Genomic DNA, 24,313 nt, shown 5'->3' on the forward strand with positions numbered 1-24,313 from the left:
GAATTGTAATTGGGTTCGGTATTCTGTAATTCGTTTTGTTAGAACATGCTCCAGAGAATATGCCTGGCTTTGTCTGAGCAGTTCAAAGATGGTGCAGTGCAGTTTATGGTCTCAGCCTTAATTGCACACTCATGCTATTTGTCTGGTTGCCCAGCATAAAACCAGTTGGGAATGTGAGAAATTTGAGATGCCAAATCGTAGAGATGATTAGTTGCGTAACTGTCTCTCGTAGGTGTTAGCACCCACACTTTGGTGTTTCAGTAGTGAGACAGTGGGACCCAGAACAAAACCCTGCAGTGGTTCAGATTAAAAAACCAAAACCAACCAGAACAAAACAAAACAAACCCCAAAAAACCCACCCAACCAAAAACACTACCAAAACCCCAACAACACTTTTATAGCAGTTCATGAAAGAAAACATTTCCAAAACCTTAACACCATAGTAAAATAAGAGAACATAGCTGAAACAACCCCACAGCATTGCAGAAAGGACATGGTGCTTTTCTGTGAAATCAGTGGAACATAATGCTTATGAAAAGAGACAAGTAATGAAGGCAGCTAACATACAGTGGGTGGCAATTTGTTCTACCAGATTTAAAGTCTTGCTGCAAAGCTAATGAAGTAGTGAGCCTTTGATAGTTCATGTTATTCCAAGAAGCAAGGGAAACTAGTTAAAGTGATGTTAATCAACCAGTCCTTTAATAATCTCTGCTTCTTTTTGCTTTTGTGCTGTCTGGATATTTTTCTAACAAGAAAGGGAGCTCAGGCCAGTTCTAGGCTTGAAGGCTCAACATCAGGGACTACTGCTAATTAATGTCACTGTAGCTGTTTGCCATCTTTAAAACAAGGCTAATTATTTGGTGTGGTGAATTGACTTTTCCCCCCCCAGCATTAACTTTGCCAGACCAACTCAGTTAGAAGCATAGCCTAAACCCACCACATGGGGTTTTGGTTGGTTGGTGGTGGTTTGGTTGGCTTGGTTTGTTTTTTTTAAGCCAGTCTGGGATGGTTGCATTCTTCTTGTAGTTGTTAGCAGTAATGTATATTCACCCTGTGCTCCAAAGTGTTATGACTAACATCAAGAAAGTAACTTTAGACTCTCTAAATTGTAAGTAAAATGTATCTGTGGAGGAGCGAGTCAAAGGCTGCAGGGAAGAGGACATTACAGGAAACAATTATATGTGTGTTCATTCTTGTGGTGCAAGAGTGAACAAGTGATAGGCATCCCCATGTGATTTTTAACTTGTTTGTATGTCAGGACATTTTGAGGGCAGGAGATACCAATGGGAAGCAGGGCAAATAGCAAGGAAGGGGCAGAAGAGAGACAAGGTGATGGCTGAAGAAGTAATGCAGCTGCAAAGGAATGGATCTCTGAGATTTTAAGACAATGAGAAAAAAAGCTGGCAGTGGTGAGCAAATGTGTGCCCTGAATAGAAAGGCTGTGCAGTTTCTAGGGGCATGCAGTGGGGCTGCCAGTGCAGCCTGTGTGCCCCTCTGCCTGGGAAAGGGCTGCTGGCACTCATGGCTGCTGGTAGCCATGGCTGCTGGTACCCATGACACAGCTGGCCTGATTTTGGCCCTTTTCTGCTCTTCTCTGAGGGCCATTCATTGGCCCCAGCACAAGTTTCTGTGCTTTTATTTTTCTTCCTGTTATTTTAGCTGGGGAAGAGTAATAGTATCCAAAAGTGTTCTGTATAGTTCCTGCTACAGTGCAGAAGTGAATGAAATGTTCTCATGACCAGCAACACTGCATTTGGGTGCAAGAGGAATAAAAATATATCAAGATTTTCTTGACCACCTCCTTTTTTTGGTGGAATTGGGGTGTACAGCACAATGGACTTGAAATACATGTGGTGTCTGATACAGGGAGGAGGAAGAGCTAGACAAGTGCATTCCTTGTGTGTCTGGCAGCACCTACTGAGAGATGAGACTCTGCTTTATGCAGATGCCAGCAGGAAAATGTCTCTGTGTTTTTATAATAGGCCCCTATAAAAGCTATGGGGGTTTCAGCTTCACTTTCAGCTTCAGCTGGTATTATGGCGAGCTGCTGGTGATCTGTACAAAGGTGGTGGACTCTTCATTACATCTCCCCCTTGTCCTCTCCCACAAGTATGTGCATCACTCTGATGCAAACCAGCCCGAATTTTGTCTCCTTCAGTCTCAGAAACTGTTGTTTATAGATGGAGGTTAATCCCATTTAAGAACTGGATTAGCAAAGACCTAGTCATTTAAGCACAGATGCCTAAACTTGAGTTGAGGCAGTTCTCAGATAGTCCTGACTGGGATTAATGCTCTGCAGACATTCTGGATTGAGACAGTTTCATGGCAGGCCATGCACCACTGAGGTGTAAATCTTCGAGAGCTCACCATGACAGCTGTTATGTGCTTGGCCTGATAAATGACTATGGGCTTTGTAGAAACAAAGGCAAGTGGAAGATCTTTGTGTGTTGCATGAACCTGACTTCCTCACAGAAGTGAATTATAAAGATAACGTGGAAGATAGCCTATGCTTTGTTGTCTTTAGTTAGCTTAATACAGAGCATGGTGTGCTGGTAATTACTGCAGAATTTCCCCAGGCACCAGCAAGCTCTGCTCCTTTTAAGGCTAACAGGCTTGGGGTTGCTGGTCAGATTGGCACTTGTGCTTTTATCCATGTTTTCTGAACTTCTTTAAAGGTATTTATCTCTTCAGGGAAATATAAATAAAGGCATGTTAGCAAATCCTGGAGCCTGAGTTTTGCAGGAGTAAATGTGGGAAGAAAGATTAGGATCAGCCTGAGCTTTGAGGGGGTGGGACAGGGGATTCCCTGCTCCCTGAATAAAGACATGATCTGCTTCAGGCAGTAATGTGACAAATGCACCTACTTCAAGCACAGTCCCCGTTCAGTTCAGTTAAAAATCTTCCTTAAGGCAGGGCAGATTTCAAAATAATTGTATTGTGTTTTTAAAACAAAACCAAACCCACAGAAAACACCAGAAGCAGCTAATCAGGTCAAACAAATGTGGCTACCAAGATAATGAGCTTTTAAATATTAACAGAGCTCCGAATTGTAGCATGAAGTGGGAGCAATCCAAAACAAGGCATCTGCTTGGGGTTCTTCTGCTGCCTCCCCAAGTAGATGCTTCTCAGAAGTAAAAGATAACAGCAGTGCTATGGGGAGCCTTTTAGTTAAAGCAGTTTGTATTCTTTACAGTTAAAATGCAGAAGTTGCCCCCAGAATTGCTTTTAAAGTAATTCATAGAATATATTGTTAACAACTATGTAGTAATCTGTGCAGGAATGATGCCCAATTTCCACTGGGAACTTCTGAAGACTGCTTGTGCCTAGCTCCTAAAGATACATTGCTACAATGGAGGGCAAAGCTGTATTTGAAACCTCAATATGATCCTGTGTTTTTGCGTAAGAAAGTTGCACAAACTGTGGGCATACTCCCTTGAGTTTGGTTTCAGAAATTTAAACCAAGACTACTTCTTTGTTAGATAAAAGCAAAACTTCACTGAAAAGGACAATGAAAACAGTGATTGGAAACATATTCTTTCATTTGAGTGAGAAAGTTAGCACTCGAGGGAACTAGCCTGTGTTTGCTTTAGGGCTTTTGGTGGGCAGTGCTCTGCTTGCCCAGCATTTTGCTTTAAGTGTGTTTTTGTATGACTCCTCTCGTTGAGAGCTTCAGAAAGTAAGCTGAAGAGAAAGGAGAAAGCAAACCTCAGAGATGCAGAAGTATCAAGTCCCAGCTTAAGAGATCTAATCACTCTTGAAACATCTCAGAATTTGTCAAGCATGCTTAGGAATAGCTACATTAAAAAGGAAGAAAGCTGGATCCTTTCAACACTGTAAATCATGGAAAGCAGTGAAAACTAGTATTTATGATTGGGATTGTGAAAGGTTGTGTGACAGTTGGAAATTACACCAGTGCTGATGTTTCAAATTCTTGTGTAAAGTAATGCAATACCGTGTTTGTGAATGAATGAACAAATGATTGTGCTGTGCTAAGCATACTCTGCATGGCCAAACTGGGTTGAGCTATCCTATATCTCTTGTCTCCGCTTGTCCTGCTTTGCCTTACACAGTCCCATATGCTTCCGTGTAAATACAGAAAAAAACCAATGTGGTGTGTTTTTTGTTCCAGATACAGACCCACGTGTATTAGAGAAACAAGAGCTTCAGCAGCCAACCTATGTTGCTTTAAGTTACATTAACAGGTAAGTGTGGCTGTTTTGTGTATCACTGACCTTGTTTGCGCAATATGTGTACGTTTGCATATGCTGGAATGTGTACACTTCTGTATGCAGCCTGCTCTGTTTCAGGTTCTGTCACACTATGATAACACTTGGGTTTGGAAAGGCAGTTGAATTAAAATTTAACTGCATTTTTTTAATCACACTTATAGAGGATGCAAGTAGGCATTCAGCTGCAGCACTCTAATTTGATTTTAGCCTTTTTCTTGTGCAAAACAAGACCGTTTGGCTTTGCCCAGTTTTCTGCTTTCTTCTACTCCACACAAGTGAATGGAGAGAAAAAATCATTTTCATTTCAGTCACATGCCAATTTTTCATTCTAATTCTACTTCATGTTAAAAATTAAAGAAACCCAAACAAACCAGCAAACTTTTCCAAACACAGAATCCATTGTTTGGCTTTCTGTAACATTTGATGTAGAGAAAGGGTGTCAGTGGAGGGGGGAAAAGAAGACTTTGAGGCGTTGAAAGTACGAAGCGGTGTTCATTTGGTAAAATGACTACACTTTTTCCACTGCATGAGACTATGATGATTAAGAATAGCTGGTATTGACTTGATTTCCTACTTGGCAAATAAGTCCTGTTCTTCCTGGAGACAGTCCTACCCTTTAATGCCTATTTTGACCCTTTTTAACACTTACTTCTGTTGATCTCATTTAATGTATAACACTTTTTTTTTTCAAGATGTAGGCTTGGTATGTGGCTGTGTATTTTGGTATGTTTCCCTCTTTCCATTCTATATGTTGCTTCTGTGGTTATTTTACTTAATGTGGGAAGTTGGGGTGTTTTTTTTTTCTTTTTTAAATTTAGGGAAAAGCTATTTTAAGACCACAGAAATTGCCTTGGGACTTGATTTGTCTGATTTAGAATCAGACCAGTTTTCAAGTAGCTTGAAAGTGATGCCTCATATAGATTCCATGAAAGTGATGCCTCATATAGATCCCATGATTTTGGTACCCTTTTTAACTGAGTTCAGTGTGGCTGAGACAGTTGCAGTTACTCACTACCTATTTTGACCAACATTTCTTACTTTTCCCAATTCTGATAAATAATTCTGCAGAACTGAATTGAGTTGTGCTTGTATGGAAATCCAGTCTGATTTGACTCACTTGAACCAGCTGCTATTTAATTGCTCTTTTAATTGTATCTTAATTTTTTTCCAAAGTGCTGATGTCTTTCATTGAACCACCTGCTCTACGCAGCTCAAGCTCTCAAGGGAGCAGCAATATCCATTACACTACAAGACATGCCTTTCTATTTCCCACTACATATGCCAGAGCCAAGTTTTCCTTTGTTGTCCCAGGCTATGAACTCAGATTTTTGTGGCCTAATACATGTCATAAACATGTTGCATACTGTTAGATATCAAACACCAGATACTGCTGCACGTTTTTTAAACCCATGCTTTTATGGCTTCCAAGTGCAACCGAGCTAAGTTCAGTTTCTGCTGTGAGTTCCAGGCCTTAAAACAATCTTTCTCTGCAAGTTTGTATATTCACTGTGTTCTACATATGCCGTACATTCTTGTGGAGCCTGGGAAAGGAGGAACTCCTATTTCTTGGGCACTGTCAGGACTGCATGATAAGATGTACACTTAATATATGTTGTGGGAGAAAGATTAACTGGGTGTACTTTATGCTCTGCCCATTGCCTTGTTGTATGGTGACCATTATGAGCAAAACCAAACCAAAACATAAATCTGAGTTGTCTGACTTGATAGCTGGGAGGATAAAGTATTGCTAACTCAGATAGTAGAGGCAGAAGGGTACAGGAGTCTTTTTTCCAAACTGAAACATATGCTCATCTCTATTTCCCTTCTACCTCTGGTTATTCTCTCAGGCATATTAATACAGCAGTCCTGTATGTGCTCTTAAGTTCTGAAACAGCCTTCAGATTGTGGACGTCTGAGTCTGGAGATTTACTGCCATTAAAGCTTTCAGTAACTACACCCAGATGCAGCTTCCATAAGTGTGATCCTCGGGTAGACAGATAACATTCCTTTTAAAACCAGTGGACAAAATATAAATTATAGGTCATAATGGTTTGTCACTGCTACATCAAACACTTGCACCAGGCACTGGCTGCATTCCCACAGATCCTTTTCTCAGATGAAGTTTAGTATAGCCTTTATGCAGGCCCCAGTATTGATGATTGTTCCTCACTTTCCCTTTGCTTTCTTAGTAGTCAGAATTGGAGTCAGTAAGGTGCAGTGCTGCCAAAGCAGATGCAGTTCATCTGCTTCCATCCTGTAAATTCAGGAATGGCCTGTCTGCAAGGATTTTAATGGTGCTACTACATTGGTACTGGCTGTGATCTGTCAGGAGTTAGTTGCAAATGAGCACGTGGGACAGCAGTCTCCAGTACTCCACAGAGGTATTTCCTTTGTATATGGGTCAAGACACCTTTATATTCTGTATTGCATTGAAATGAGGCAGTGCTGAATATTGCTTGTACTCCTGCTTAGATCAAATGTTTATAGTTCTGATTTAAACAGTGCTGTTTGTGCCTCTCAGTCTGTTGGTCTGGGACTTTGGTGACTGTGGTTCTTGAGTTTGCCAAGGCTTTTAGGCTTGTGCAGTGTAATGGAGGGAAACTGCTCAGGATTTGCAGATTCCAAAATTTGTCTTGTGTGGATACTGCTGGTTACCTGTTAGTGAAGAAAGTAGCTTTTGTGGGAACAGGTTGATTGTTTTAAAAGATCCCAGCACTATTGGCAGAGGTGAGAAGACAACAGAGGTGTACAAGTACTTCCCTTGACTAAAAAGGTAAGACTGAAAAAAAATGCTACGAATAAAAAGTTTTGATTCCAAAACTTAGTGAATGAAAAGTCCTTTGCAATTAAGTTTTAAATGAGGAATTTCAACTCTGAGATGGTAAGTACCAGTAATAGAAAGCATAATTTATTGGGATAAATTCCTTTCACCTTGAAAATGGAAAGTGGGAAGTGCCATAGTTGCTTTTATTATTGGAAGCATATACTGCAAACAGAACAGCTAAGTGTGCACTTAATATAGTTTATATAACAGATTTTTCTTAGATACAACAATTGCTTTAATGACAAATTTTCATCATAGTGGGGGAAAAAAAGAAACTAGAATGCACTTAAAACTGAAACTAAGATGCTATAATAGCATATCTACTGCAAATCATGTAATAGCTGTATTAGGGAAATGCTGAAAGCAAAGACTAATGTAACCTTAATATCTCTTAAAAGCTACCTAAATACTTGTAATTACATTAGTCATAGAACCAGAGAATGGTTTGTGTCAGAAGGAACCTTTGGAGATCTACCAGAAAGGTTATCTAATAAAATAAGTGTTGAACATTGATCCTGCAGTTACAGCACACTGGGGTGAATATTTTCAGTGTTGCCTGTAAGCAGTCTGTTGAATGTCTATAAAGTTTATTCTCATGCACAGCTGGGAGCACAGACTTGATAGCATTCTTGGGTGAACAGTCCAAGGTTGCCCTTGCACATCTCTGAGCCAGTCCTAACATTTTTGCTTCTCATTCTAGATTTTCTTTTTCATGAGAAGATTTTTTTACTCAATGTTACCATTGTAAATTCCTGTAGGCTGCCAGCTTCTCCCTCCATTTCCATTTCCTCTCAATGGTCATTGACTTCACAAGAACAAATTTCCCTACACTGCTTCCTTTTATAATACCACAAGTAAAATCAATCATTCCTATGAGCGTATGCATTTGTGAAAGGAACTAATTGCATGAAAAGTTCTAACCACTGCAGACTGTCCCTGTGTCTTGTCCAGCTCACTAATACTGCTTCTACTATTGCCTGTTTTTTCCAGGAGCAAAATTAACAGCCAGCACCATAGGATTTAATGCTCATTTGAGAGTTATTTTTAAAAGTGGTAAGTCCTTAGGTAGTGATACATTTAGTATGCACTATGTTACTGATGCAATAGTAAGAAAAATGGTTTGGAGGCAGTGCCCTTTGACACCTCTGTGGTTTCTTAGCAGGACATTCAAGCTACATGATACTGATCCTGTATTTCCTTGGCCTTAACTTGTTGGGTTTTTTTAAGATACTTTGCTTGGTGCTAGATAGCAACTGAAAGTGCTTCTTTCTGTACAGGAGGTTCACTTTTGTCATGCATTGCTTCCATTCATATCTGTTCTTTAGGGTTATCTTTTGCTCTGTGCTTAGAGGGTTTCCTCTGACCTTTGGGTCTATATATGCATTTAGTTACAACAGTTAAATTGTAACACTGATAGCATGTTTACATTAAATCTTCCTAGCAGCATTCACAGCTTTTGCAACATACTGCACTTTCTCCTGTGGTTCTGCTATGATGGATTTCTTCAGCGGTAAGTTAATCAGCAGTAGTTAAATAAGCTCACGAAAGACTGTAGCCTGTCAGAGATAACGGGATATGCCACTGAGAAGATCTATAGAACATTTTGTCAGCAGCAGTGCAAATCCTTGTTTCTTCCTTTTTTCTAAGAGTATGAGCACTAAGTTGTTTGAATAGCATGTGGAAGATCAAGATTCAGTTTCCTCCTCTTTGATCCTTTAGAAATGTTTTAATCATAAGATTATTAACTGATTTGGGGTAAGACATCATTTCTCCTCATTGCTTCTTGATGTCTGTGTACCATCACTGGAATGGTTGTTGGAATCAAAGTCAAGTCCTAATGCTAGAGAGAAGCAAGTTTGTTGCTCTTAGTTTGCTTTCTTAATGGACGATTTTTCAGAAAGCAAATACTAAATGGAAGTATTCTGAGACAGTGACCATCTTCCTCTGAAATAAGTGTTCACTGCATCATTCATCTGATAAGCAGAAGATCAGACTTCAAGTCTTTCTAATTCAGGCTTCACATTTCAACTTTGAAGTTGTATTATTGAGTGGTACATTATAGATCAACTGACACATGTTAGACATAAATATATGGAAAAACCCTTAAAAACTGACTTTTACTCTCCAAATACTTGACTTTTTGAATGAAAAAGCAAGTTTATTTTGTTAAAATAGTAACTAAAGGAAAACCATCACATATTGCTCAGTATAGCATATGCAGTCTTCATTCTTCTGCCATGATACAGGAGCAAGGGTGGTGACAAGAAGGACTTTTCCATTTTAAGAACCCTATTGGAGATCAGTTTTTCTGCCCAAGAAAATCCAAGCCAGTGAATGCAATAAACTATTGCTGTGCCACCTGTTTAGACTTGCAACATTTTATAGTGCCTAGTACCACAGAACTTGCCCTTTGTCTTAAAACATGACTTTTCCTTTCTGTAACATGATACTGTCTCCTTTGAATTGAATAGCACTGCCCTGTAAAAGTGCAGTGGTTTCCTCAGACTGCTGATTGTTGTCATGCTGAAGGTGCATGCCTATGCTTCCAGTAGCTGCTGGGTTGAATGTAGACGACAGAGTACAGAAATGAAGGGATCAAAGTAACATGTCAGTTGCCAGATAATATTTTTTTCTATCTGAGCTTATTTTTAGATTTGCAGTGGCCAAGTAGCTCATGTGTTTTTATTCATGTAGCCCTATCTTTATGCTCTGCTGTTTGACTTGTTCTGGAGATGGAACAAGACAAGCTTCAGATGGTAATTCAAACAAGATGTGCAGAAATGAATGTTAGTTAGGGTAAGGGGAATGCCTTTTGGTTTGGAAAGATTTATGCAGTTGTCTTTGTTTTCTCTTTTTTATCAGTTTCAAGCTAAATGAAACTGAAGATTTATATAATGTATAGCTCTTTTATTTCATGTCAGCAGTGAAGATCAAAAAGCAGATTGGCATTTTAAGGGAGAACTCTAATACTGTGCCCTGAAATAAAAATTACACGATGAATTAAAACATGTAGGGACATTGAAAGAATGTGGGGCTGGAATTTTCTTTTTAATTGAGAGGTAATTATGTTTCTCATGGAAGACTCAGGGACAGAAAGAATTCTCTCTCATGAATCTGAAGTGAACAAAGTGTTGTCAGGTCAGCATTGTCCTCATACATATGCATATGCACACCTCTGTGTGTGTAGTTTAGTTAGGAAACACTAGATCCATCAGTACAGATCCTCAAGACTTTCAGGAGTCTTGTCTTTATTGGCATTTCTTCATCATTTTTACAATGTGGCATGCCAAAACTGATGAAAAAATACTTTTCTCTTTCTGGGTCTTTTTGTCTCGGTCACTCCTGTTTCAATCCCCATTCTTCTGCACAGATCTCTTGCACAGGTCACTTCATTTTTAGGAGGCAGGGGAGAAATTCTTTACTTTACCTTGCAGTAAAAAGGAGGGCATTTATTTTCTGGAGTGTTTAAATTTGATCATCATTTGAGCATCAGTTGTGCTTTCAGGACTGTTTGCTGTATGAAATACCTTGTATTCAGGTATTTCAGTGTCATGTCTGTGGGGTAACAGGTCTCTCTGCATGTTTGTGTGTGTGAGAGCACAGTGAGAACCTTAGGAGACTCTGGTAGTAACATAGAGAGTCATAAAATGGTTTGGGCTGGAAGGGACCTCCAAAGGTCATCTAGTCCAACTTCCCTGCCATGAGCAGGGACATTCTCCACTAGATCAGGTTGCACAGAGTCTTGTTGAGTCTGACCTTGAATATCTCCAGGGATGGGGCCTCAACTACCTCCCTGGGCAACCTGTTCCAGTGTTTTGCCACCCTACGGGTGAAGAGCTTGTTTCCAACATCAAGTCTAATCTACTCTTCTCTAATTTCAAACCATTGCTCCTCATTCTATCACTGCAGACCTTTGTAGGCAATCTATCTCCATCCTTCTTGAAGACCCCCTTCAGGTAGCTATTAGGTCTGCCCCGAAGCTTTCTCTTTTCCAGGCTTAACAACCCCAGCTTCCTCAGCCTGTCCTTGTTGGAGAGGTGTTCCAGAATATTTTCATAGCCCTCCTCTGGACCCACTGCATCAGGTCCATGTCCTTCCTGCGTTGAGGGCTCCAGAACAAGCATCAGTTCTTCATATTGCAGCTTTTTATGATACAAAGCTGTTTGGAAAACCCAGCAATATGCCATTTCACACACTCTGCAGAAATAAGAATTTGTGGAAACTCTGTTGTGAGTTGGTTCAGTATGAAGGTTGAGTATAAATTTTACATTTGTGCATTAGTTTCCTTTCAAGTACAATCTGAGATAAAATGGCTAAAACCAGTGGCTCTTCTTCCTGTCTTCACCATTCAGAGAAATGGCTGCTGCATACAGCTAGTTACCTCCTACTCTGACATGGTTTTAAATGTAAATCACCATCAACAGCAGCAATGAAACACTGCATGTACAAGAGGAAAATACAGGCAGAGTAGGTAACATTTTAGGAAAGCCCAGTGTTTTGCTAGAAGCTTCTTGTGGCTGCCCAGGGAGGTAATGGAGTAGCCATCATTGGAGGTGTTTAGGGTGCTAGACTTGATAGGGTGCTTGGTTGCATGGTTTAGTTGATTAGGTGGTGTTGGATGATGAGTTGGACACAATGATCTTGAAGGTCTCTTCCAACCTGGTCTGGTCTGGTCTGGTCTGGTCTATTCTATTCTATTCTATTCTATTCTATTCTATTCTATTCTATTCTATTCTATGATCTTGAAGGTCTATTCCAACCTGGTCTATTGCCCGGGGAGGTGGTGGAATCGCCATCACTGGAGGTGTTCAGGAGGAGACTTGACAGGGTGCTTGGTTGCATGGGTTAGTTGATTAGGTGGTGTTGGATGATAGGTTGGATGTGATGATCTTGAAGGTCTCTTCCAACCTGGTCTATTCCATTCCATTCCATTCCATTCCATTCCATTCCATTCCATTCCATTCCATTCCATTCCATTCCATTCCATTCCATGATCTTGAAGGTCTATTCCAACCTGGTCTATTCTATTCTATTCTATTCTATTCTATTCTATTCTATTCTATTCTATTCTATTCTACTCTACTCTACTCTACTCTACTCTACTCTACTCTGCTCTATCCTATTCTAAGCTATGCGTGATGACTTGCAGATTGGCAAATTTACCACCCCTGGAATCCCAAGGTGGTCCAGACCAGCTGTTGGTAATATTTGACTATTTTTGTGATTGATTTTCTTTTTGGCTAAAGTTTACTTAGCACCGAGCTTTTGTGTAAAAGTAGTTGTGCTTCTTTTGTAATATTACTGACTTTTTAAAACGAAGTAGTGCTGGTTTATGGTAATGCTGTGCATTTGGATCCATTGCAAAAAGGCATGCATAAGATTAATCTGCAGTAGGACTGAAAGAGACATTTGCAAATAAATTCAGTAGTTCAAAATGCAAATTATTGCATTACTTTTCCTTCTTTTTTGCCTCCCTATATTAGATACGTTAAGACATACTTTTTCCTACTTTAGATATGCTAGTACGTTGCTTATTCTTAGATTGCTTCCAGTAATGAATATCCCACTAATTGGTAAGTGATTAAAATATAACAAACTGCATTCTGGAGTTGTTCCTCAAGTGCCCAAGGGCACTTGATGTTTCCCTACCTTCTTCATTCTCATCTTTGCATATAATGCTGCCAGGTACGGGCTCCCACACATCATTTGCAAAGACTTGTCAGTATTCAGTGAGGGAGGGGAAGCATGAGCAGCACAAAGGCTACGCAACAGGATGGAGTCACAGCACAAACTATGTCTTTGTGTCTTGATGACATGTAGAAGTAGGAGTTTAGAGGTTGTATACCAAGGCTAAGCAAGTAATGCTTTAGAACAGGCTATAGCCCAGTCTGGAGATGAGGTGCAGATGAGGGAATATCCTTAGTGCTGGCAAACTTGGCTTGTGAGTAAAGAATATTGATGTCATCTTCCACTACAAAGAATCTGCTCCAATGTGTTCGTCTCAGCCTTAATTTTGATCAAGTATTTCTGTGGTTAAGTTGACCTCTCAATTTGATTTTGAGCCAGAGAGAAACTTTGTATATCCCCCCGCTTCCTCTGCAATACTCCAGTGTCCCAAGAAATGGAGACCAGGTGGAAAGCTTGATGGAGCTGGCTTCTACCCTTATCTTCTTAATGAGGCTGGGGGTGCATTCAGCAGGCCAGCAAGAGAATTTTGCAGGGTTCTCTGAGAGGAATAACACAGGTCATAGCAGGCAGCAAGCATCTTCAGTACAGAGCCGGAACAAACCTGTGTTGTGCACTGGAATCCCAACTACACTGCAAGCTGTGGGAATACAAAACAAAAAAGGTTAAGGCTGAATTCAACTGAAAGCAACTGGTTGATTAAAAGCAGGAATGAAAGAGCAATGAGGACATCTGTTATGGCAAGGAATTAATGAAGCTTGACTGCCTTGATTGTGAGCAGCTATTTTGTAGTAAAGGAACTTTTAAAATGATCAGAAAAAGTAAGAACAGGTTCCCATGTACCTGAGTTTTATTTAGCTTGTGATTTTCCTTTGGAGCTGCTCTCATAATCTTGCAAAGTGCTGTTAGTGCTAAGAGGAAGAAGCCCTGGCACATCCAGGGGGAGTTCAGGCTTGAGATGAGGAGAAAGTTCTTCACTGAGTGAGTTGTTTGCCATTGGAATGTGCTGCCCAGGGAGGTGGTGGAGTCACCATCCCTGGAGGTGTTCAAGAAGGGATTGGATGTGGCACTTGGTGCCATGGTTTAGTCATGAGGTCTGTGATGACAGGTTGGACTTGATGATCTTTGAGGTCTCTTCCAACGTTGGTGATTCTGTGATCATGTGTGGTTTTATTATTTTTCTAATTAGTTATTTTTGCTAAGAGGATATAGCATCAAATGAGAAAATAATTTTCCACAGTGTAGAGATATATGCAAAACCACAGGACTACTTTTTTTTGTGGTCTTGGTATGATGGTATGAATGAAATATACAGAGGATAGACTGCTCTGCTCTTGTCCTTGGATTGTTCTGAACCTTCCTGTCCCTACCTCAGAAAGTAAGACAATGTACAAGGCTGGAAAAGTGAGCATTTGCATGATGAAACAGAAATAAACTCCTGAAACTGGTGTGCCTGCATAGGCTACTTCTAATACACAACTGCTTGTACACGTTTGTGACTAGAGGTGGGCAGCTGCATACCTTTGATTTCTGAAAGTCTATCTCTAAATGTCTAATCCAGTGCATTTTAACAATAGTGGTTGTGCATGTTTGCATTACATATTAAGTGACCTGTGTTCATAGTATCGTAGTATCCGTCAGGGTTGGAAAGGACCACAAGGATCATCTAGTTCCAGCCCCCCTGCCATGGGCGGGGACACCGCACACTAGATCAGGCTGGCCAGAGCCTCATCCAGCCTGGGCTTAAACACCTCCAGGGATGGCGCCCCAACCACCTCCCTGGACAACCCATTCCAGTGCTTCACCACTCTCATGGTGAAGAACTTCCTCCTCACATCCAGTCTGAATCTCCCCACCTCCAGCTTCATTCCATTCCCCCTAGTCCTGTCACAACCCTATGTTGGGTTAAGATAGTCTGAAACAGTCAAAAAAACTTGCTTGGTTCAGCAAGCAAATGCTATTGAAGGCAGTTTTATTCAATTAATTTGGCTTGGTTATTCAAGCAGCCTGACCAATTGTACTGTACTCTTTTAGTCTTAATTTCCCTGAAGCAATACCTTTGCAGACATTAGATTGCTTGTTCTAATTTTCCAGCGAACAAAGAAAGGTGGTGAGTTGTTTGGGTTGGTTTGGATTTTTTTCTTTGTTGTTGTTAGGGGGTTGGGGTTTTTTGGTTGTTTTGTTTTTAAATCAAGCACAACTTCTTGCCCCAAGTGGTGTATAAGGATACAGGCAGAGGTGGAAATAATTCCATTTATAGATGTAGATGGTTCGCAGAAGTAGACACTGCTGCTTTGCCATTGGTTTGCAGAGGAGCTGTTGTGCGTTTGCCTTCCATGGTTATTTAATATGAATTAATTTCTGATTAGAGCAGCTTTTGTAATGGATGCAAAAGATAATGTAGCAGAGAGGGCAGTAGCTGTGGATTGGAGTGTGTGCTCTACAGCCTTGGCAGTACCATCTGTAGTACCACAGATGTACCACTTACCACTACCATCTGGAGAGGTATTTTGGTGAGACTAGCCTCATCATCCTAAGTTTGTATGACAGCCCATGTTAAGTTCTTTCTCCTGTAATGTGTGACCTTCCATTTTCAGCATGCCATTATTTCTTTGGTGTCTGCTGCTCTGATCTACTATGGGGAATAGAAAAGATTTGGGTAATTTTCCTTTGACTTTCTTTTAATGCTGTTAGACTGAGATTACTGAATCTCTCAGGGCTTTGGCTGTTTCTTCGTTGTTATTCCAGCTTTTTTTCTGCTTTTCCTTAATGTATCAAGTGTGTCAATCTGTATTCCTAATGAAGCTGAGGTAATGAGACCTGCAGCCTCAAGGATTGCTAACACTTCTGCTGCTTTCTGATCCTACTCTCTACTCTGCTCTTCCTGCTGTTCCCAGTCTCTTCAAGCATCTGCCACTGTCTGTTAGATCCCCTTCTGTACCTGGCTGAGTAATGCTAGGAGTTTATTGGTTTGAAAACAATGTATAATCTTGGTGCACCATTGCAAGCTGATGAAGGGGCTCTTGGGATGGAGGTGCAGAAAGAGGCAGGTTGTTCCACAGTTGCATGTAAGTAACATTTCATGCTTGACACCATCAGAGACTGACATTGTGTCTTCAGTCAAAATTTGTGAGTCGGGAATAGGTTGGGTTTATTACTTACTTCTGTAGTGTGGATAGAATCATAGCATGGTCCGGGCTGGAAGGGACCTCCAAAGGTCATCCAGTCCGAACTCCCCTCAGTCAACGTGGGCATCCCCAACTAGATCAGGCTGCCCAGGGCCTTTTTGAGCCTCACCTTGAATATCTCCAGGGAAGGAGCCTCAACCACCTCCCTGGGCAGCTTGTTCCAGTGTTTCCCCAACCTCACAGTAAAGAACATCTTCCTCATATCCAATCGAAATCTGTCCTTCTGTAGTTTGAAGGCATTGCCCCTCATCCTGTCACTGCAGCCCATTGTAAACAGTCTCTCTCCATCCTTCCTGTAGCCCCCTTCATGTACTCTTAGGCTGCTCTCAGGTCTCCCCAGAGCCTCCTCTTCTCCAGGCTGAACACCCCCAGCTCCCTCAGCCTGTCCTCATAGCAGAGGTGCTCCAACCCACTGATCATTCTCATGGCCCTCTTCTGGACCCTCTCCATCAGGTCCATGGCCTTCCTATACTAAGGGCTCCAGACCTGTACACAGTACTCCAGGTGAGGTCTCATGAGAGCAGAGTAAGTGGCATAATCACCTCACTGGATCTGATGGCAATGCATCTTTTGATGCAGCCAAGGATGTGACTGGCCTTCTGCTCTGCAAGTGCACACTGTCTGCTTATGTCCAGCTTCTCATCCATTAGCACCCCTGAGTCCTTTTCCACAGGCCTGTGGACCACTGCTGTTAATATCCAGTTCACTCATAGTTCCTGTGGTGGTGGTGCATTCCTTGAGAACTTGTGGTAGTAAGTTGTTGTTTTTTTGAGAGCAGTTTCCTTCCCTCCACTAGCTTCCAATGTGAAACACTCTTAATAAAGAGTGAAGACAAAACCCACCAAAACTAACCCCTGTTTGAGGAGAGTCTATGCATTTATGTGTGACTTCTTTTCTACTGTTTCTTTTGTTACTTACCAAAAGTTGTTAAGCAACTCAAAGCAGGTTGGGTGGGCAATGCTATTTGCAAGAGGTAGCTGAACAGTTTCTGCCCTTTATGTAGAGGATTATCACAATTTGTGCTGACTGCTTCTGCTTTTAATGTGATCTTTGGGATCTGACCAACCAGAAGTATTATGTTACCTATGTTGAGATCCTAGTAGTCCCTGAATTTGCACTCAGTGTTATATAGCAAATATTTAATAATAAGAAAACCAAGAGTGTTACCATTTTCAATAGTGAGGAAATGCCTCTTGCTAAGTGTAATTCTCATAATCTGCTAAATACACTGTAAAAATGGCATTTTTTTTCACTTACATGCAGGGGAGTACTTAGGTTTGCTGTTCCCATTAATATTTCCTTGTAAAACATAGCCATTTATTTTTTAAATAGTTCTACTGATTTCTCTTTCACAATTCTTACTTGTTATGCACCTAGAGATTAACCTTTTTTGTTGCTGTTGTTCATCTTTAATGTAGAAAGCTGGAAAAAGTATTTGTGGAACTCTGTAGTGTAGTTATGTAAAAATATTATATTCTTTCTACTGGTAGAAGGAACAGACACACTGCATGTAGTGCAACCTCATTTACTCTTATTGGCACCTAAGGTCCTGTGCACATAACTGATCATTTGCATTGTAAGGGCCTGTGAAATGTTGCTGAGAGTTTTGACTTTGCCCACCTGGTTTTATTAGAGCAGCATAACTCAGAATAGCTAGGCTGGAAATCGTGTACACTACCCCTGGTCTGCTGGAAAGCAGCATACATCCCTTTCAGTCAGTACTGATACGCCTTTAGATTTAGGGCCAGTCCATTAAGGGCCCTTGACTGGAAGGGCTCATTGACTTTGTGTGTATCCATCTTGAAATATGTTATGGGAAATCTGGCACAGTTTCTAATTGACTTCATTTACAAATCTGATCTGCACAAATGAGGACTAACCAGTCATCTCAGCAGCATGTTGCTTGAGAGATCAGAGCTGACTGTCTTCCTACATGACTTGGACCATTAATATTCTGAAGCTTATGATTTCTTTAACAGTATTTTTGTGCAGGGATCAAATAATTTCCCACATGGAATGGACACAGATTTAGTTTTGATTTCAGACTGCAAAATTTACAAGATTTTGCTTACAAGATATGCAATATAAAATAACAGCCCACATCCTTTCCCCAAAGTATAGTCATTCTAGGGATGTTTTATTTTAGCTATTCATTTAATATGATTGAGAAGCAAGGAAACATTACCAGTAGTACAAGTTTTATAGGAGAAGATGTCATATGTTTAACGAGCTAGGCAATTAAGTGCATTTTGGCTTTGTATTCATGTGATCCATAAAAGATGTTCAGTTTCCTCATTATTATTTTTCCTTTCCCTTTGCTACCTCAGTGATGGTATATGCAGGCAGAAATATATAGCTTCATAAAGTCTGGGCTTAGTTATTTCACATCCCAAATGTCTAAAAATCATGCTGGGCGTTTTGTTACATGTGTTGTGATGAAAAGGCTTACAGCTTCTTAGTAAATGATTATGATGGGGGAAGAAAAGAACTATGGCACAGAGGTATTCCATCCACCATGCTTGAAAGTAGCTGCTCGGCAAAAATGGTAATAAAGTAAAAGTCCATTAACCGTGAACCATTGCTGATTTGTAACAGCAGTAATTGTATGCATACTGCTTGTCAGTGCCTGTCCTCACATATGGTATAAACCTAAAACATTGCTGTCTGAAGAGTTCTTCATTTTTGCTGATGTCCTCATTTTGTTTGAGACATCGTTTATTGGGGCAACATGTAGGGCGCAGAGAAACTTTTCACGGTGAAACCTGAAACTGGATGAAACAAACCTGGAGGTTGGATCAAGTTCACAAGAACATTTGCTGAGGTTTCGGAGTCTGGGTTGAATTTGCAGCCAATCTGTGCTCACTTACTGTGCCTTGAAAGAACCACAAGTGATGTATTGGTTTCACATGGTTTGCCTGCAGCCAGTTCACACTGCTGGGGACTTCAGCGAAAGCTGGACATGGCTTGCTCAAACTCCAGTAGAAGCGAACCAAGGCCCATGTAAAGTGGTTTAAAAAGTCAGGTGTGGTAAGTGGTTTCACAGTGTCATGAGGTAGAAAGAAGAAAGAAAGAGACTTGTGCTCCCAAAAGCACCAAGAGGAAAGGCTCCTGACACACTTGAGAAGCTCCCACTTGGTCAATATTGCATTGCAGTACAAGTATCAGGATTGGGCTGTGCATCAAGGTGAGGTTTTTGTTGACGAGGAGGAGAGGACAGGGAAAGGCTGATGAGCTATAGCAAGGTAGCTTCCTCTTGCAGGTACAAACATGGGAGTCTTGTGGAGGGTTAGTCCTAGTCAGGGAAGAAAAAGGGAGAACTTTTAATTGTGGGATATGAGTATTTGGGGGGGAATAAAATACTGCATCATCTGAGTTACAGGATGACTGGAGGGAAGTTGTAGTAAGATGCAGGTCGGGCTCTTCTCCCAGGCAGGCATGGCCTGAAGCTGCACAAGGGGAGGTTTAGGTTGGATGTTAGGATGTTAGGAAGCACTTCCTCACAGAATGAGTGATTGGACACTGGGATGGACTGCCCAGGGAGGTGGTGGAGTCACTGTCCCTGGCAGTGTTTAAGGAAAGATTGGTTGTAGCACTAAGTGACATGGTCTAGTTGATGTGGTGGTGTTAGGCCATAGGCTGGACCTGATGATCTCAGAGGTCTATTCCAGTCTCAGTAATTCTGAAACTCTATAAAGGAGAATTCAAGGGAGGAGATGCACTAAGTCCATGAAGAGCTCTTCAGAGTGATGGGTGGGGATCAGTATCTCATTTTGGCCGTTAGAGAAGGGAGGCACTAAGTTTCTCATTGAAGGGTTATTTCTGGATCCTGATTAGCAGTTGTAAAAGAAAAGCTTCTTCCTTTGAACTGTCTCTAGTAAATATAACCTCACTTCTGGGTGTCACTTAAAAACTGTTTCCTCAGTCTCAGAAGATACTTGCTGGTATTGGTGCTTGCAGCTTTTCCTTGTGAGCACTGTGTCATGGGAGGAGTCACATGGATGCATGTTAAAATGTCTGGACCATGGTATTGTTCTGAGGTAATGCTGCTAACAAAGAGCTCCTTTTTTATTCCTCTGTCAACAATGCTGAAATCAAACTAGCTAGCACTTAAAACTGCTGAACTTTGGGTATAGTTCCAAGGTATGTGGAAATGCATTTGGCAGAAGAAATTCAGTAATAAATAAAAAGTGATCTCCCAAAACATATGCAGGAATCCTGCTTTCTGGGAGCCCACCAAAATTGTTCCCAAACAGAGCTGTAGAACCTGCTGGCCACTTTTTACTAAGCTTAAGAGTAGAGTAGAGGTCTTAAAAGCTAGATAAATTAATCTAATCTTCATCTAATAAACTTCTGGCCAGACAAGAAAGACTTAAATGAATGCTTTGGGTACTGAGGGAAAGGACTCAGCTGCTAAGTCCTGTCTGGCACTGCAGCCCTGGAGTAGCCTTGGCACGTAGATGCTTAGAGAAAGCAGATTTCTGTTATTTTTGCTGGTCACAGGCAATTTGTTTTCTGTCCATGTCATCTCATGGAAAGCTCTCTAAGGCCTTCTGTTTGGCACTCAAACATTTCTCACGATACTTCCCAGAACTACTCGTTAGTCCTTGAGGAATTCACTAAACATCTATGTTCAAGTGCCTTGCTATAATGCTGCCTTTGGATCAGTGGAAGGTGTAAAGACCAGCTTAAGGTAGGAAGGGTGCTAGGAGAAACTCAGAATAAGAATCACTCAAATATCCAGGAAATCTCCTAAATTAAATCTTCCAGTTAGGTCTCTGGCACCTGTCTCATGATGATACTGTGTGCTGCAGACAAAGGCAGGCAAAGGCTGTGGAACTGCAGTTCTGCAGTTGAGATTGGGGATCCCATGACAGGTATCTAAAGGGATGAATGGCTTTGGTCTTGAACAGAGGATCTTCACATGGGTCCATGTGCTTATTTCAGTTGCAGACCAAAGTTTTTTGTTAACTTGCAACAACGACTCCACAGTATCTAACTATTGTGTCAGCTTTCAAGTGGCAGATGCTGAACATTTGGCTAGATAATTACATTTAGTTTGGGGTGTCAAGCCTAAAAACTGTACATACAGAAAGAGGCAAAACTTTTACATAAGAGCAACAGTTTACAGAAAGCATTTTCATGATCCTGTCTGTGATACAGCTTTGAGGAGAACAAAACTGGATAGTCCCCAAGAAGCAATTCAAGCAGAGTGGCTTAGAGCTGTAAGAAATGGCCACCATTAGCCTTGTAGCTCTTGCTGTCTCACTGCATATTTGTATTCTTTCCCCTCTCCTGATTTCCTGTGAAAACAAAAATTAGTGCAACTCAGGCTGTGCCTCTGTAGTGTTTTTTTCCCTGAATTACTTCAGAGCATTTTTAGTTCTTAGTACATTGAAACAATAGGAACAGAGACAATGACTTAGATTTGATTTGGTGAGATGCTGTATGATTTAAGAAGTGTCATGCCAGTTAAGAGGTGGTGACAGGATAGCAAAGATTCATCACTGTGAGGAGAAGCATGGAATCTCATCACTTTGAAAGAAGAGTGAAAGGAGAAGAGAATGGGGTCAACAAGGAGGCCATATTTGCTCTTTGCTCCTGTTCATGCTTTATAACCTTGAGCCTAAGCATATGTGTTTTTCAAACGCTGCTAGCTGAGTTGCAGAGGAAGGAAGGTGTTTCTGTTGTACTTTCTTTGTTCAAGACTCTTTCAGTCAGTTACTAAAGAGAAAATTACCGATAGTAGCCAAGTTAAGATGAACATAAACTTTCAGGTCTTCTGTTTATCTTGTGTGAATGTGAAATGGGAAACGTTTTCTGTGGAGATAAGAGGACAAGGAGAATAAATATTCTCCATAGCGTGTAAAATACCTAAGTGTGTTTTTTCTCAAGTACTTTGTCTTAGTGTACCACAAGTTGCAAACTGCTCTTTCCTTGCATCATCTGGAAAATCAATAGTGGAGGTATGAAGCTGTGAGTCAAGATACAGAGATTCTGTTCCCCATCTCATCAACTACCTGCTTTGATCAGAGGCAAGTAATTTTTTTGCCCCTGTGTCACTTCCTAATCTGTCTGATGCTTTGGCTGACTGTACACAGATCCCTCCATGCCTTTGATAAAAAGTACTTTATATCAGACAGGTGGTGTTGTCAACTGTATCTCTCTGGTTGGTTTCTGTTCTTGCAGCATATTGAGAATTGCAGTTAATAAGCTAGTCAAACAGAAGTATGTTAATTTAATTTTAACCAAACAGATGTTACTTTAGTTCCATAATATGTAACATAGGGTTTAGTTTTTCAAGACTGGACAAGATGGGCAATTTAACATGAATTAAATGCAAAAATTTCCACTAACTTCAGTGGGGATTCTGCTGTGGTTTATATAAAGGTTTGGTTAGTTTTTCTGCTCTCAGCTGTTCATTTGCCTACGTATTCTTCTCCTTCGGCAGTCTGGTTTAAACAAAACCCAAAACTATCAAGGTGCTGTGTCAAGGTTTGCTTTCTAGTAAATGCCTGCACAGAAACATGCAGCTGTGTGAAAATGTATATGGTGGGAGACTTCCTTCAAACTTCGAATTCTTTGTGCTTGGCATTTCTGCAAGAGCTTAGATCTGTTGGCCTCCGGAGCCTGCCATTTGTGAGAAAATGGGCATTCATGAGCTTGAATGTGTGGTATGTACACAATACAACTACAATTAGGCTCTGTGAGCCTCAATAATTATATTCCAGAAAAGCCCCAAAATTAGTTTGTGGTCATTCTCATCTTTTAACTTCTTTTTTGAAGTGGTGATTGGTAAAAAGCCCACACCTCAGAGTATCATTGTCCTCACTTAATATTGTCCTAAATTCTGTGGAATTAGTGAGTTTGAAATCCTACTGAAAGGAGAATATTTTAGTCCAGATGGCCTCAGCTTTGTGTAATTTACCTTTTAATGTGTGGCTTGCCAGCTGGGACAGCTTTGCTCTGGGTGAAATTTGTGCAGCCATCAGATACTTGTTACATGCCTGGAAAGAAAAGTGGGAGCAAGTTCTGGCTTATGCTAATAGTTTGCTATCGCCACATGCTACCGCTAAAGCAGCAAAAAGAAAAAAAAAAACAGAAAGAAAGAAAGAAAGAGTTACACTTTTCATTTTTCTCAGCAGTTAAATTATGAGGCTGAGCCTTGTAAAGATGAGATATTTTTCCGTTAGCTCTTTAGTCCTGATGAAGCAGGCAGCGCTTTAATCGTGAAATCTTTTCACCTTGTTAAAATACCGCTGTTCTTGTTGAGCAAATTAAGTTATAAAATACTGGATACAAGCACCAGGCATTTCCAGACTTCAAATAAATTTTCAGACAAAACAAACTCAAACATTATGGGAATTCGCCTTTTAATGCTTGGGTTTATTCCTGTGCTATTTTTGTTCCAGTAGCTTTAAAGAAAAAAAAATGAGACCTGACTAGTTCTAAAATAGTGCTGCACCATTCTTATAAATGTCCCAATAACAACAATAATTAATATCCCCACATTTGCATTTTCAGCCACTTCATTTCCCTAGCCATCTATTACTTGGATGTAAAAATTCATTTCTAGTCAAGCCTTGGCACAGAATACCTGAATTCCATACTTTTTACCAGATGTGAAAATATAAGTGAATGAGTTCATCTTTTTTTTTTTTTCCCCCCCCAATTAAAGGGTTCAATAAAGTATGAGTTAAATTTTGGCCTTGTTTTTACTAAATTGTTTTCATTTTTGAAAGTTTAGAATAACTCTGATTTAAAAAAAAAAATAAGGGAGGTAGAGAGGAAGGAGGGATCTGCCTCATAGCTCTTGCTACAACATGAAAACTGCTGCCTGCCACTATGCCAAACAGCCTCAGCTCTTTGGTGATTTCAGAAGACCACTCACTAGGTACGGCAGAGTACTGTAAGAAAAAGAGTTACCATCTCCATTTGGTCACCATTTAGAAAGGCTTAGCTGCAGCTTGTGGTAGGGTGCTGATCACATCTGCCTTGAGGTAACTTCCAAGTGCTTAACACAAGCCAAGGGCCTTGCCAGAGGTGTAGTTTCTTCAGAGTAATGTGTGTTCCTGTCTTCACTGAGAAAGATGATAAAAGGTTTTTACTTACATGCATTTCTTATGGGGACCCTGCCTATAGAGAGAGTGATTGCCCATTGGAATGGGCTGCCCGGGGAGGCGGTGGAGTCACCATCGCTGGAGGTGTTCAGGAGGAGACTTGATGGGGTGCTTGGTGCCATGGGTTAGTTGATTAGGTGGTGTTGGATTGGTTGACGGGTTGGACACGATGATCTTGAAGGTCTCTTCCAACCTGGTCTAGTCTTCTCTTCTCTTCTCTTCTCTTCTCTTCTCTTCTCTTCTCTTCTCTTCTCTTCTCTTCTCTTCTCT

At 40.8% G+C, this 24,313-nt stretch overlaps 1 protein-coding gene across 1 annotated transcript in view; it reads left to right on the forward strand.

The window, feature by feature from the left end:
* Positions 1–24,313, forward strand: part of JAZF1 (JAZF zinc finger 1) — a 198,979-nt gene that overhangs the window by 100,470 nt on the left and 74,196 nt on the right. Inside the window, exon 2 of the mRNA XM_068152376.1 lies at positions 4,130–4,202. Within this exon, the coding sequence (XP_068008477.1) occupies positions 4,130–4,202 (73 nt within the window). The remainder of the gene's footprint in view (positions 1–4,129; positions 4,203–24,313) is intronic.

The sequence above is a fragment of the Melanerpes formicivorus genome, unplaced genomic scaffold (genome assembly GCF_026170545.1).
Source record: "Melanerpes formicivorus ecotype bairdi unplaced genomic scaffold, bMelFor1.0.p_v2 SCAF_23, whole genome shotgun sequence".
Taxonomy (NCBI): Eukaryota; Metazoa; Chordata; class Aves; order Piciformes; family Picidae; genus Melanerpes; species Melanerpes formicivorus.